Raw genomic sequence first — 13,216 nt, forward strand, 5'->3', positions numbered from 1 at the left:
TGTTTCTGAAAAGGAACCACAGTATTTGTTCTGTTCTGCCTTACATGTCATTGTTGTTTGCATATCTTGGGGCATTTTTGCAGGCCTTTTTTTTTAATGTCCCTTTTTGGCATTTCTGTATCGAAGTGAAATTTTCCAATCAGTATTTTAGATTTTTGGGAGAATGTTTTTCAAAACTTCCTTTTTTCATGAATCAGCTTTGTTGAAACTCAAACTAGGATTCGGAAGGACAACAAAGCAAATTCATGTTGCTCCATCTTACAAGTCCTAGTTTTACTTTGTATGTATTGCAGCACCGAGAGAGCCTGGCACCCTCGAAAACAGAGCACATCACAAGGCAAGGGGAAATATTTTTCTCTCCTTATGTTGCTGATAGTTAAAAATGTAAAAAGCTCTGGAGACCTTGCTACCTTCCCTTGTAGATCAGCCCATGATCTCACCTTTTGTCTGACCCTCAGGCATTAACCCCTGCCAAATACCTTGTGATCCCAACACGTAGTGCAGTCAAGAGAGTGATTTCATTCAGCTCCCTGCTCCAAGGAGCCTCCCAGCGTATCTTGTTGCCCTTAGGTCTATCTTTCAAGCTCCAAGTGCTTTGAGTCAAGGTTGCCTTAGCAGTTGCCATCTTGTGTAAAAAATGGTCTCAGTTGCTCAAGCTTCCAGCAAAGGAGACTTCTACATGTTTCCTGAAAAGAAAACTCTCTTTCAAAGCTCATCTTGAAAACTGACTTGCAAATACAAAGCGAATCCAAAAATTATGGTGTGTGTTAAGGGGGGAGGCCTAGAACCTGCAGGTTGCTCAGTTTGCATGTGCTAATCTGAGCAGACTCAACTGCACACACACGTTTTAATGACCCAGGAGAATTCTCCTGGTAGAAAAACTTACCTGGAGACACCTGAACAGAGATTCAAATACTGAGCCCCTGAAGAGCAGAGAGCTTAAAGCGCTGATGCTGTGCAGCCAGGGAGACCCTGTGCACACATCTCAGCATCCTCTGCAGGTTCCCTCAGTCTGCCTGGTGAAAGATGATAGCATGCACAGGGCATCCCTGACTGGCTGATCCAGACTTCTCCGAGTCAGCCTGTATCTCCCTGCAGTTCAATGTGGGATTCTGAAGAGGGATTGATCTGCTCCCTGCTTGGCTGGTGTAGCACAGTCCAGCCTGACTAACACACTGTCCCCGGGGCGGAAGGAGGGGGCAGAAGCAAAACACCTTAGGAGGCTGGAGGACTCTTCTGTGGCTCCTCTCAGAAGGGAAAAGTGTACAGACATTCGTTCTCCCAGGACAAGCTCTCCCCAGTTGTTCCCAGGTTATTTTTCTCCTAGAGCAGCCATTTTTGCTCTGGGAGAAAAAGCCCAAACACCTGTACACTCATGGTTTCTCCTGAGACAGCAGCAACTGTCCCAAGACAAACTGAATGTCTGCATGTGGCCTGTTACCAGTGGTGACCAGAAACGTTGACTGTCTTAGCTTGCTTCCTTGTTTTAATTGATATATTAGTATACATTTTACAGAACCCGTACAGAATGTGCATAGAGGCATTGCTGCATATAACGTTCACAGATATGGTACTAATAGTTGATACATTAACAAATCCATATGCCAGTATACTGGTATCAGTTTGCATGGATGCAGAGCTGTTTCTTTCTTAATGTTGTTTTTAGATTGAAATTATAAACTGGATGAACAGGAAGAGGATGGGGTTCAGTAGGTCCCATGCATTTCAGTCTGTCTCATGGATTTGAAGCATCGGGTCTCTATTCTGAATAAACCATAAGCATTAAAAAATCATCACTTCACTAGGAATATTGATTAATTGTCACAACATGAAAAAATAAGCAATACACTTTTGCGTGACTACATGAGCTATCTGCTTAGACTTTATTGATAAAAACCAGTAGCAACATTAATCACTGTAGTAAAATCAGACTATTTCTCAGCTTTGAATGCTGATATAGATACATGTGAGTTCAGTAAAGACATTTTGCAGGAGCTGGGGGTAACACGGTTTCCAGTGCGATCCCATCAAAACATCGATATTCCTAACATAGCATAGAATTAACAAGAGGCAATATATTGTATGAACATGCACAAGGAAAATAAAAATGTTTCCTCTTCAAAAACGTGAAAAGTGACATGTAAGTCTGTATCACTCATTCTTCCCTATAAACAGATGTTCAGAAACCTCATTAGTCACATCTTCCCAACATTTTTGCACTTTAGACCCCTCCTTCAAAGCAGGAAGATGGATGTCCATGTCATTCCAGTCGCCTTCCCAGTCAGTACCAGTTATTTTTTAACTAGGCTGAAAGGACAATTATCTATGCAATCCTGAATGTTACAAAAATGAAAAAAGGGAATCTGGGTTCAACATTCTACGCAGAGTAATAATGATTCGTCTTTTCATCTTTTTTCTTTTTAGTAACTGAGTTCCTCTGAGCACAAAGCAAAGGGATCAATTAATGTTCTGCTAGGTGCGCTTCTACTTGCAACAAAGTTTGAATTTGGCTTTGTGTGCATCTCTTCCTATCATTACTTCCTTAAGAAGCCAGTTCATAGCTAAGGCATGTGCTTGATAAGTCAGGAGCACCAAAAGTGATATTACTTGTTCCCTGACTCTTGTGCTCTGAATTATTTGGAATGCCCCTTGGACTGCTACCTGCTTTGTGACCCACTTTATTTATATGAAAGTAAAGTAAGGGAAAATTTCAAACAATCCCAGTTTCTCTTGGAGTGACCCAGATCACCATCAAGTAGACCTAAAGGCCAAGTGACCCAGATCACCATCAAGTAGACCTATTACCCAGCCCTATCTATTCACATTCACACACACACACGGTGGAGATGGAGCACTGTAGCTAGCATGTGTTGCTGAAAGTCTTGGAATGAGCTATATACGGTACAGGAGAAAGATTGGAGCATATATATAAAGGCAGTGCATCTCCAGGGTCCAGCTGTTAATGCAACAATAAGACAGTAAAAACCTATGCCAGGAACATTATATAGATCCAATGTAGAAAGAGTCCAATATGCACTAGAAATAGCTTGTTATGTACAGTATATTCAAACCAACCAGGCAGATATACATTTAAATGTGCTTCATGCACGTGCCCTAGGGCACTTGACTGTAAAAAATTTATAAGGTATAAATGCAATCAAATATTTAAAATGCTAAAGTGAACAAGCTTGCTTATTCTACTCTTTATGATGAAGAACAGGCCAAGTTCTCCGCTGGGGTAGTGGCACTGAAATTAATGCAGTAGCACCAGCAGACAGCTTGACCCAGTAAGACAAAAGACCTGACAGCAACAGCAGAGGGTTATGGGAAGTATGTGGTGCATGCCCAGCTGGGAAGTTTGTGCTTGAGATGCCACATAGTGACAGCAAGAGATTAGGCAACAGGTTTTATCCTGAGCACCATGCACAGAAAATATTGCTATCACGCACAGACCTGCCTTGGAGCAGATCTCTGTAGTTCCTAACAAGTGCAGATGGGTGAAGTGAGGATGGAAAGGGCGAGACCTAAGGACTCATTGGAACAGGGGCTGGAAAAGCCTAGTGACAGCCTGGGCTGGTATCTGGCCGGTGACAGGAAGGAGGTTTTTCCTCTCTTAATTGCGAGTACTGGAATTTTATGATAAAAACAGACAAAGGAAAAAGTATCTGGCTGTTGGCACATCTTCATTTGAGTTTGGGACTTATTTTGTTGGCTGGGGCACACAAAGGAATGGACCAGGTGGCAGCTGAATCTGCAGGAAGAATGGGTTTGGATTAATTAAAGGACATGGTACTATCTTCGCTCCATGTTGCGTGCAAAGTTCTTCCACGTGTTCATTTGAGGACATGAAAGTTCCCTTCTATGGCTGGGCTTTCCTTTTCCCCAGGGATTGTCCAATACTTGAAACACTGACTCAATGGAGATAGTGGACAACTTGGATGCTAATGAATTTGGGTGCAGACAAAGGACACATTTGCTCTGGAGTGAACTGATTTCACTCCACAGGAAAAGTAAAGTGGGCACCTGATGTCCAGCTTTCCTACCAAGTAAGCCACTCAATTCCAGGGTAAAGCTGCCCCTGGAAACAGCTGAAATAACTTGGCCCTGTACATTTAGCGGGTCTGGAGCTCCAGTCTGTTTCATCCCAGGATAGTTATTTGCAAACAGATTAGGACTGGCTCCTATACCTCCTAGAGGCCCTGTCATAGCACCTCTCCCATGCAACTACCTCCAGAGGGCTGTTTCATGACTGCTAGCACCTTGGTGTCATTCTACTTCAGAATAAAATTCAAGGTAAATTATCCTGGGATAAATGTGTTGTGTGTCCACACCCTAAAGTGGTGTCTTGGAGGACACATTGGTTTGACCATGTGGAGCCTCAAAGAGCAATGCATTCCAGTTACTGCTCCAAACTATTAGCTACTGATGAAGATACTCATGCACAGCTGGTGAAAAACTGGATACTCCTGGGTGCTTGCACCTGAGGTCATCCGAATGAAGTTATGACCTTGTGCCTGACCTTGCCATGTGTCATCAGATATATTTCAGCTAACATCCCATTGCAGCTGCTGGTGATTTAGGACACATGCTTCTTATATGGCTGCACAGGGCCTCCAGGCTTCCCACATGACCCATCACGTGCACTCTTCTTATTCAACAGCTACAGGCCTGATTTCAGCAGGGAAGAAAGCTGGTCTGACTTTAAGCAGAGCCATGCAAAACACAGGACCTAGTATTTTCAGTAGATGGCTTTATGTTCTTCCTTACTCAAAAATGCTTCCCTGTGTACACCATAATTTCAGCACAGACCATGCAGGGTAGGATGTTGCCGGGGTTCTTTTTGTCTGACATGTACTTACTACCAGTGGAGGTAGTCTGGTCAGACAGAAGGACCCAGTATCTGAGGTTTTGCTGATAGCTCCAACTCACTTCTCAGGTCCCCAAAATCTTCAAAAATCTTGTGCATTTTTTTTAGAACACCCAAGGCTTTGTCTTCAAACTGCCCAAAGAGGAATATGGACAAGCTGGAACTGATCACTGTGAGTCCCAAATGGCAGCTAGCTTTCTGGCACTAACTCAGATCTTAGAAGATTTCTGCCCATTCACAGTTCAGCTACTATGTCATTCACTGGATCCAGGGTGGGTGATCATAAAAATATCTTCCCATTGCAGGATCCTAGTAATTACCCAAAGCCACAGCCTTGCTACCCATTGCTGGCTGCCTTGCAAAGGCAACTGATAGGCCCAGATTTCATGACCGCAGAAATCAGAACGATCCATTCCTCCTCAGTTTTCTACTGCATAGGCACCCAGTAGTCATCGTAGACACCTAAGTGCCAGCTGGGACACCAATGTAGGGCAGCAGGTAGCCTCACTCAGGCAACCATGTTTGAAAACTGGGCTCTCACCATTCTGTGGGCAGGGATTCATCTAGGGAGGGTGCTGTGTCATTCCAGACACGCAACGCAGGGCACGATCCTGTGTCATTCCAGACATGCAACGCAGGGCATGATCCTGAGACCTGAACTCACGGAACTTTAAAGAAAAGCCTTGAAGACGAGTGGATGGTTTTAGTAAGATCTGATATGGGGGGGGAGGGTGTGCAAATTTATCTGTGTCAAGCATCACTTGTCACTCCAGGCTGGATGATGCTTTGAGCACAGATCCTGTATAAAAGGGCATCTGGGTGGCGGTAGCACAAGAAGAGTATGTTTAGGGGCTCCTCTATCTATTCTGTGAATGATTTTGGACTAGGAAGGGGGAGGTGGTCATGCCAGAAGAGATGAATATCTGGTCCTTTGTCCCATCTGCTCTACTGTCCGATATCTAGCCAAGGTGCAACCCCTGTTCGACAGTGCAATTTTGTGCTACATCCACGGGGATCGGGTGGGGAGATCTTCCTGATCCTGTCTGAGAAGCACCTTGCAGTTGAAAGCATGAGGATTGATATCCTTTGCCATTTGTAGCTGCTGCTGACAATCTTATCCACACGATCTCCTTTGGATTCTGTGCTTGTAATTTGTTCTGTGCAGACAGCCTCGTGTTCCTGTGAAGCTCCTCTCTCTTTTTAATAAAAAAGTCACTCTAAATATGTATACATCTCCTTCAGAGCCTTTCCTCACTGTTTATTTTCATTGCAGTGTCTTATCTAACAGCTGATTACACCTGCTAAAGACTCCAAGTCACCACGTGCATCATTATTTGGAAGTATTTTGTACTTCTTTTCCAGCTCAGCTCTAAGACTCGGAGGATGTTTTTGATTTACAGGATGTGTCACTCCAAAGGAAAGTTGCCTCTCTCAGGCATCAAGAAGCTGCCTGAGGCTTGGACAAATATTTGCCTCCAGTACTATACACAGAACAGAGAAATCTTGGCTGCTTCAAAACTGAAGCAGTCCGTGGAAGCCTGATTTGGTCCCTACTTGCATGTCCCTGGGATGGGCTGCAAGCATCATCCTCAGTGCATTTCAGGGGGATAAAGGTGCTTTTGCATGTTAAATTGTATTTCCTTCAGGGCCTCTTGCCCTTTTACGATATATAATGACCATTAAAAGTGCTTGAGACTAGGAGAACTATTGCCTACCAAAAGCTGTGACAATTTAGGGCTTTTTATAACTATCCTCACCACAGGCTGTACTAGGACAAGTATTTTGGTTTAAGAAAAATCACAGTCCTAACCAACACAGTTCTAGGGGTTCAATGCTTGCAGGTAGACAAAACCTAATACAGTTGGTCCAATAAAAGATATCACCCACAAGCAGTATGATCTCCTGAACCATCCTGGCAACAATTTCACTTCTGTGCTGACAAAACCTAAGTCAGACAGAGCCTTATAAATTAGGAGGACAATCTTGAAAGGCACCAACCAGGAGACAAGGAAAAGGTAATATCAGGCAGGGTTGAGGAATGGGAGGAAGTCGGGGTGCCAGGCCCCAAGCTTGAGGGACACCCCCTCCCGCCCCCTCTCAGATAATTTTCTGGTTCAGAATAGGAGGTGGGGACCCCCCTACCATGATGTTCCTGGCCTGAATATTTCTCTTACAGGCCTTGGTACCAGGGCAAAAGAAATTGGAGGGCAATGCTTGCCCTTCCATGCCTCAGTCTTCGTATTATAGCTCTGCATATTGGTGGACAGGAGATGGTTGATCACCAAAAAAAAAGTACTGAAGTGAAGTAATCAGATGGATTAAAGATGATGATACACATCGGGCTGAAAGAAAGCTCAACATGCAGGCAGTCTTCAAGGTCACTGCCAGCTCCATCTGAAGGGCAAGGAGAGCTGCCACTGGTGGATAACCCCTCGCTCCTCAGGAGGACACCAGAGACTGTGCGCTGGGAAACAACCGTGAGCAGCTGGCAGCGTAGAGCGCGGTTGCAGTTCAAGACTGTCTGAAGACATTCACGCCAGAGCATCAGCCTGTCGTATAAAGTGCCCAGCTGCTGCGTGGCTCTGCAGCAGATAAAAATACACTGGCGTATTGTATGCGCACCCATGACTCTATAAACTAAACCCCAAAATCCCACGGGGGACGCATGTAGCATTTGGCGGTCTATAGGAACAAAAGAGAACCCCACCCATATGGAAGGCCAACGTTAGGAAAAAAGCCACTCGATGTAAGCAAGACACTGGTTTAGATTTCTTTCTTTTCATTGACAGAAAACAGTTCAGATAAAGCCTTTGTAAACAGGCAGCTCCATAGCCCGATACATCAACAGAGTCGAGTCCTCTGTTGGACTCTCAGATGAATTCAGTATTGCAAGAGAAGAAAATAACATTTGGTGGGATCATCTTGCTTGTTGATGCACGTAAAGAAACACGAGACAGACTACCAGGAGAGATGGTCCCCGGTCCCCCCAGAAAGGAACAGACAGCAGTTGTCAGAGGCGCGCTGGCAGGCACACGGCAATGGTTACAGAACAGCTGTCCACAACACGTTTGGGTAAATCAGTACCAGTAGCAACTTCCCTAACGAGAACTTAATAAATGTTATAAAGGGAAGGAAAAGTCCAAAGGAGATGAAAGGAAATCCTGGTCAAGGGTGGCAAAGGGAGAATAATTATCCAAAAATATGAGCATAAATGGGAAGTTGAAAATCTCTGAGAACTCATGGCACGGCAGCTCAATCTCTGTTTGCCATTAGTTGCATGTGCTGCATCTTCAACTATGCTATCCAAGCCTCTTCTCCTGACCTTACGGGCTGTGGGATTAGTGTTCAGTATTTCTTTCTCCTCTCTCGGACAGCAGGATCCTCCAGCCCCCCAGTGTTGGCAGAACATGGAAATTCATAGATTGTAGATTGTAAGGCAGGAAGGGACCTCGGAAGATTATCGGGTCCAGCCAAATACGTGCCTTGAGGTCACCGTGATCATAGAGTTGAGTATTTGATGGAAAGAAAAATCCTATGAAGCCCGTCAAGGAATGGAAGCATCTCCCAAGACATTTCTTTTTACCTTCTCCAATGTCATTGGCAGAGAAAAGTGAGCTCAGAAAAACGACTGACACTGCAGTCACCTCTACATAATGCAGAAGGGGATTATGAGCACAAGATATCTATGCAAAGAGACATATAGGTTGAGGAATATGCAGGCAAGTGGCAGAATGCAGCTGCCAAAAGAAATCCCCTATCATCAGGAGTGAAAAGAAAAAAATATATATTAGAGAGGTGCGTCATTAATAGCAGCAAGAGAAAAATGAACATAAGCCTATAAGTATAAGCACCCAGAAGGCTAAGCTTGTTTCAACATTACTCAGTCCCTCCATACTTCATCAGGAACTCGATGCACAACAAGAACATGTTGCTCTGGACTCCGTGCATTGATTAACAGGTTTCAATAATTCCACCTCCCTGAGCAATTTTCCTTGGTAAGAACCAGGACAAATGACTGCTGTAACAATTGATACAACCGCCAATGCCTTTTAATGCCAAATATCCACGCAAAGCATTAAGAATTAATATGGTTTGAATTGATTTAATTACTTATTCCCGCTGTACTGTGACCAACTACTTGCGACAGTGTAAATGTATTTTAAAATGATTTTCCTGTCTATAATCTTCAAAATAGATCTTGATGTGAAACACTGTGGAAGTCCAAAACCGCTTAACTTAATTCCTCTTGAAAAGGATCTGTACCAAGATTGAACAAGGATGAAGTGTAAAAACATATGTTATTATACATCTGGGGTACCTCCAGCTAGTTTCTGCAACTTCCAAACAATATGTAATTATTTTAGCTTTATATTAATTGCATGTGGCATCTGACATGAACAATGGGTTATTAAATGAACTCCTGTAAGTTTATTGTGCACGCACAGCCCACGTAACAAAACCACCTCATGCACTCACATATACAGTTGGTGCAGCTCATAGAAAGGAATGATGCAAAGATTACACAGCATAACTTCAATAATGATGACACCTGTCAAGCAGGACAGATCACGGTGCTTTTGTCCTGATGTGAAGCACACTGTAGGGGTAATAAGCCCCAGATTGCTAGATTTACCACTTAACCACTCAGCTGAGCTCCATTTTCTTTTCAGCCTGTGATTGAGCAGCGCTAACACTGCAGCCAAAGATGAATTGGTTTGCTGGATTATATGGGCCACATCCTGCCATGGCAGCTTTGTAGTGCTCTCTCTGGTCTCAGAGGCCTCGAGGGTCTGTGACTGCCTTAACTGCCCCTTCCTCCTATCTTGCACAATCTCCTTTCACCTTGTTGCATCTGTGCCTATCCCTTCTGGATAATTTTTTACATTATTTTCCCATCATTGCCTTGTTCTATTTCCAGGTCTGATACCCTCCACCTCAGCTTCCAAGGCCTGCTTCACACACCTTCTCTCTTGTGGAGGTCCACAAGCTTTTGATCATGTCTTCTTCTCCATGCTCAGTTTTCTTGTGTTGCACCAAATATTTTTCGTAGCACTTTTGTTTTCAAACTCTTGCAGCCTTGTTTCCATTTGTGCTGCTCTAGAGGTGCCCAATAGCCCTTCTGCCATTTTAATGAAACAGCAGACCATATTTCTGCTAAGCAAGATGCAATAGAGCCATTGCTTTAAGAAGAAAGCTAGAAGAAAGGCTGTGGCTGGGGTGGCCCTATCTGCTGGACTGACCCGCCAGCCACCCTTCCTTGTTGCTGTCACTGCTTCCCAGGATGGGCTGACCAGATGTGGCTCAGGGTTGAGGCCTGTGCTAGAAGTGGAATACAGATGAGATGTGTGTGCTTCTTCCTGGCACTGCAGTGGTACCACTGAGACTTGACTTTGGCCTGGCTGCTCACTACATGGGAAAAGCAAACCAAAGCATGCGGATGAATCCAACCTGAGAGGCCCTTCCTGTGAAGTACAGAGTCACCTTCCCAAGTGAGCCACCCATTTAAAGAAATAGTGACCGAGGCACCACGGTGGGCATGCAGCTTGTTCTGGTCTCCTTAATTTTGTTATTCACAATGATAGAAGCAACAAGCTGGGGAAACCAGGAAGCCTCTATGCATGCATTGTACAACGCTATCTTAAATCAGCATACATGCAAACACTCAGCGATACACAATAAAAATTGCACAAGAAGGGAGATATGCTTACTTCAAATAGCACTTAGTCTAGTCAACAGTACCAATGCTAACCCAGCTGAGTAACCGCAATCTCTAGGCACTTAGAAGTCGACAGAGAACTCTCTAGTGCTTTCCCATGCTACCTGAAAAATACATTATTCAGTCACACGTGGTATCAAATGTTTATTTCTAGGACTGAGATAGGGACAGCAAGAGGGTAGAAAGAGTTGATTGTTTTCCCCCCCTAACTTCTTCCCTGTTGGTTATTTATTTGGCTGAGAAAATATATATGAAACCCCTTAAAAGGCAATGGATACATTTGCTGACCAGGCTGCAGCCACCTACATTCACTGTGACTGTTAAAAAACTAGGTGAAATATGACCTGATGGTTTTTGACATTTGCAATGGGATGACTGCTTTCAGCTGGGTGACAGTGCCTGGGTGGGGGTGAGAAGACCAGCACACAGTCCTGGGAGCTCAGAGTTGCACCAGGGACTGCTAGGACTCCAGTAGGGTGTGCCACCTACAGACCTGCTGCCCCTTTGTCTCCTTCATTTCCTGCCAATGGTTTTGCTCTTCTTCTCCACTGCTGTTCTGACCCATAGAAATCCAGCCAATCATCTCCTTGCGCTTCATGCTGCGTCTGTTGTATATGGAAATCATCAGCGTGACATCAGAAAGCTGAAAAAGGGCGACCTGGAAGACGAACGTCTCCTTGTAGATGGGGTTTGGCTGTCCACGACGGATGGAGGTCTTGCACCGAGACATCTCCTGGCCCATGGAGTTGAGAAGGCAGAGCTTCCCATAGGTATCTAGGGCAAAACAAAGAGGAAAAGGGCTTAGCTCTGGAGAAGGAACAGTGGGGGGAAAAAAGAGTCGAAGCTGAGTGACACTTTTCCATGGGAGTGGAATAGACATGAAGAAAGGTACCTGAGCAGGTCCTCTTGGAAGCTCTTTATCATTCAGTAGGAAGTGCAGAAATCAGGCTGAGTTTACCTTTGCTTTCATGACCTAGCCACAGGCCTGCCCCCCAAAGCCTTGAACATCCCTCCAGGATGAGTAGGTATTTTTAGGCATCTCCTTGGAGAATTCATACCAGCAGAGGCCTCCAAACCCCCCCTCCACTTCCTGGCACCATAACTCTGCATTGGAGCTGCTCCATCAGCATCTCCCCTGGTTCCACTTGCTTCACATGACTCCCCTTTAAAAGGGGTGAAACCCGCTACCTGCTATCTTAGATCATGACAATCTTCCCCCAAGCCAACAGTGATCTACAGGGTCTGGAAATGTGGCTGTGGGAGAACTGATTTGTGGGAGAAGGCAAAGATGACAGTATGACCTGGCCATAAGCAAACACTTCATTGCATTATTGAAAGTTTGCAATAAAATCCCCCCTTTTTTTTGCTTTTCCTCCTGCATACAGCAGAATCAAGGCCATTTCCGTTCACTGTTCCAATTTTGTACTCTACAGGCTTCTATATAAAACTACGCTGCCTCTGGAAGTGCCACTAATACACACTTTGGCGAGTCAAAGCTTTCTGGTCCCATCTCACCATTGCCCAAGTGCTGCTCAGCCCAAGCTGACAGCTGATGATGGCATTTGGGTCACTTTGTCAGGCAGACCCAGCTCTCACCTCTTTACAATCGAAGACCACGCTCCTGTAATTTTATGTCATCTCAGAGTGCACTGCAGATAGGAAATAAAATTACAACCCGCTGTCTCCTTTCTCCAGCACGTCTAGCCTTTTCTATTCCGGTTTGATGTGCTATTTTACGCACTTATCTGCTGAGAAACACAAGGTGTGAAATTACACTTCAGGTGTGAAAACACTTGTGTCTCTCAAAAGCCGGGCTCTCCGCTCCTCAAACTGTTCCTCTGAAAAAAGCCGTCAGGAAGCTGACAATTGAGGAGCAAATTGTGAGCCTGCACAGCTGTACAGCTATCCAGTTATGGCAGGGGAAAAGTTCAACCCAGTCACCAGCTCGCGATGCCAATTTGTCTGCCAACATAGTATTTGAGATGAAGTGAATCTTGCCAACAAAGGCCTGCTTGTTAGGCAGAAAAGGAGAGTGATTTCAGTCTTTATGCTGTCATAACTAGTTTGCTGATTGTGGCTAGGAAGGAAAGAACCACTTTAATCAAGGAAGGTGAATGGCCCAGGTGCTCGAGGCAGGTTTGGGGGTCCACAAGCTTTACAGAGACGTGGACTTCATCCCCACCTCCAGTCCACTCTCTCTGCGACTCTCTGGGGCTGAATTTAAACAAAAATACAAATGTAGTCCTTTTCTCGCTTAAATGAAGATTGATGCCAAGCAAAAGATTCCTTCTAATACTTGTCAGGATTTTAATATTTTAACCAACTTCCCCGATAGAAATATGTCATGGAGTAACCAGAAAGCCTGGCCTCTGGAGAAAGGCCTACTGAGGCTTCTTGTAGATCAAGTCTAGTTGAGGTGGGGGCAGAAATCATGGATCTTTTCCCTCCAAAACGTTATTTTGGATTTCAAAAAAGTTCATTTTGGAGGGCAGGGGGAATCAGACAGCCTTACAGGTGGTGAGGGGAAAAAAAAGAAATCAGGAAACATCTTTGCTAACGTTTCATAAAACTCCAACATCACATTTTCCACAAAACATCAACATATTCACCCAACAGATACCCCCGGGGTATCT

At 44.6% G+C, this 13,216-nt stretch overlaps 1 protein-coding gene across 1 annotated transcript in view; it reads right to left on the reverse strand.

Annotated features, from left to right (window-relative positions):
* Positions 1–1,860: 1,860 nt before the first annotated feature.
* The window catches only part of SYT16 (synaptotagmin 16), a 99,967-nt gene continuing 88,611 nt past the window's right edge, over positions 1,861–13,216 (reverse strand). The window contains exon 7 of the mRNA XM_019519880.1: positions 1,861–11,357. Within this exon, the coding sequence (XP_019375425.1) occupies positions 11,044–11,357 (314 nt within the window). The 3' untranslated portion in view covers positions 1,861–11,043. The remainder of the gene's footprint in view (positions 11,358–13,216) is intronic.

This window comes from Gavialis gangeticus, unplaced genomic scaffold (assembly GCF_001723915.1).
Source record: "Gavialis gangeticus isolate Ggan-Ray unplaced genomic scaffold, GavGan_comp1, whole genome shotgun sequence".
NCBI lineage: Eukaryota > Metazoa > Chordata > Crocodylia > Gavialidae > Gavialis > Gavialis gangeticus.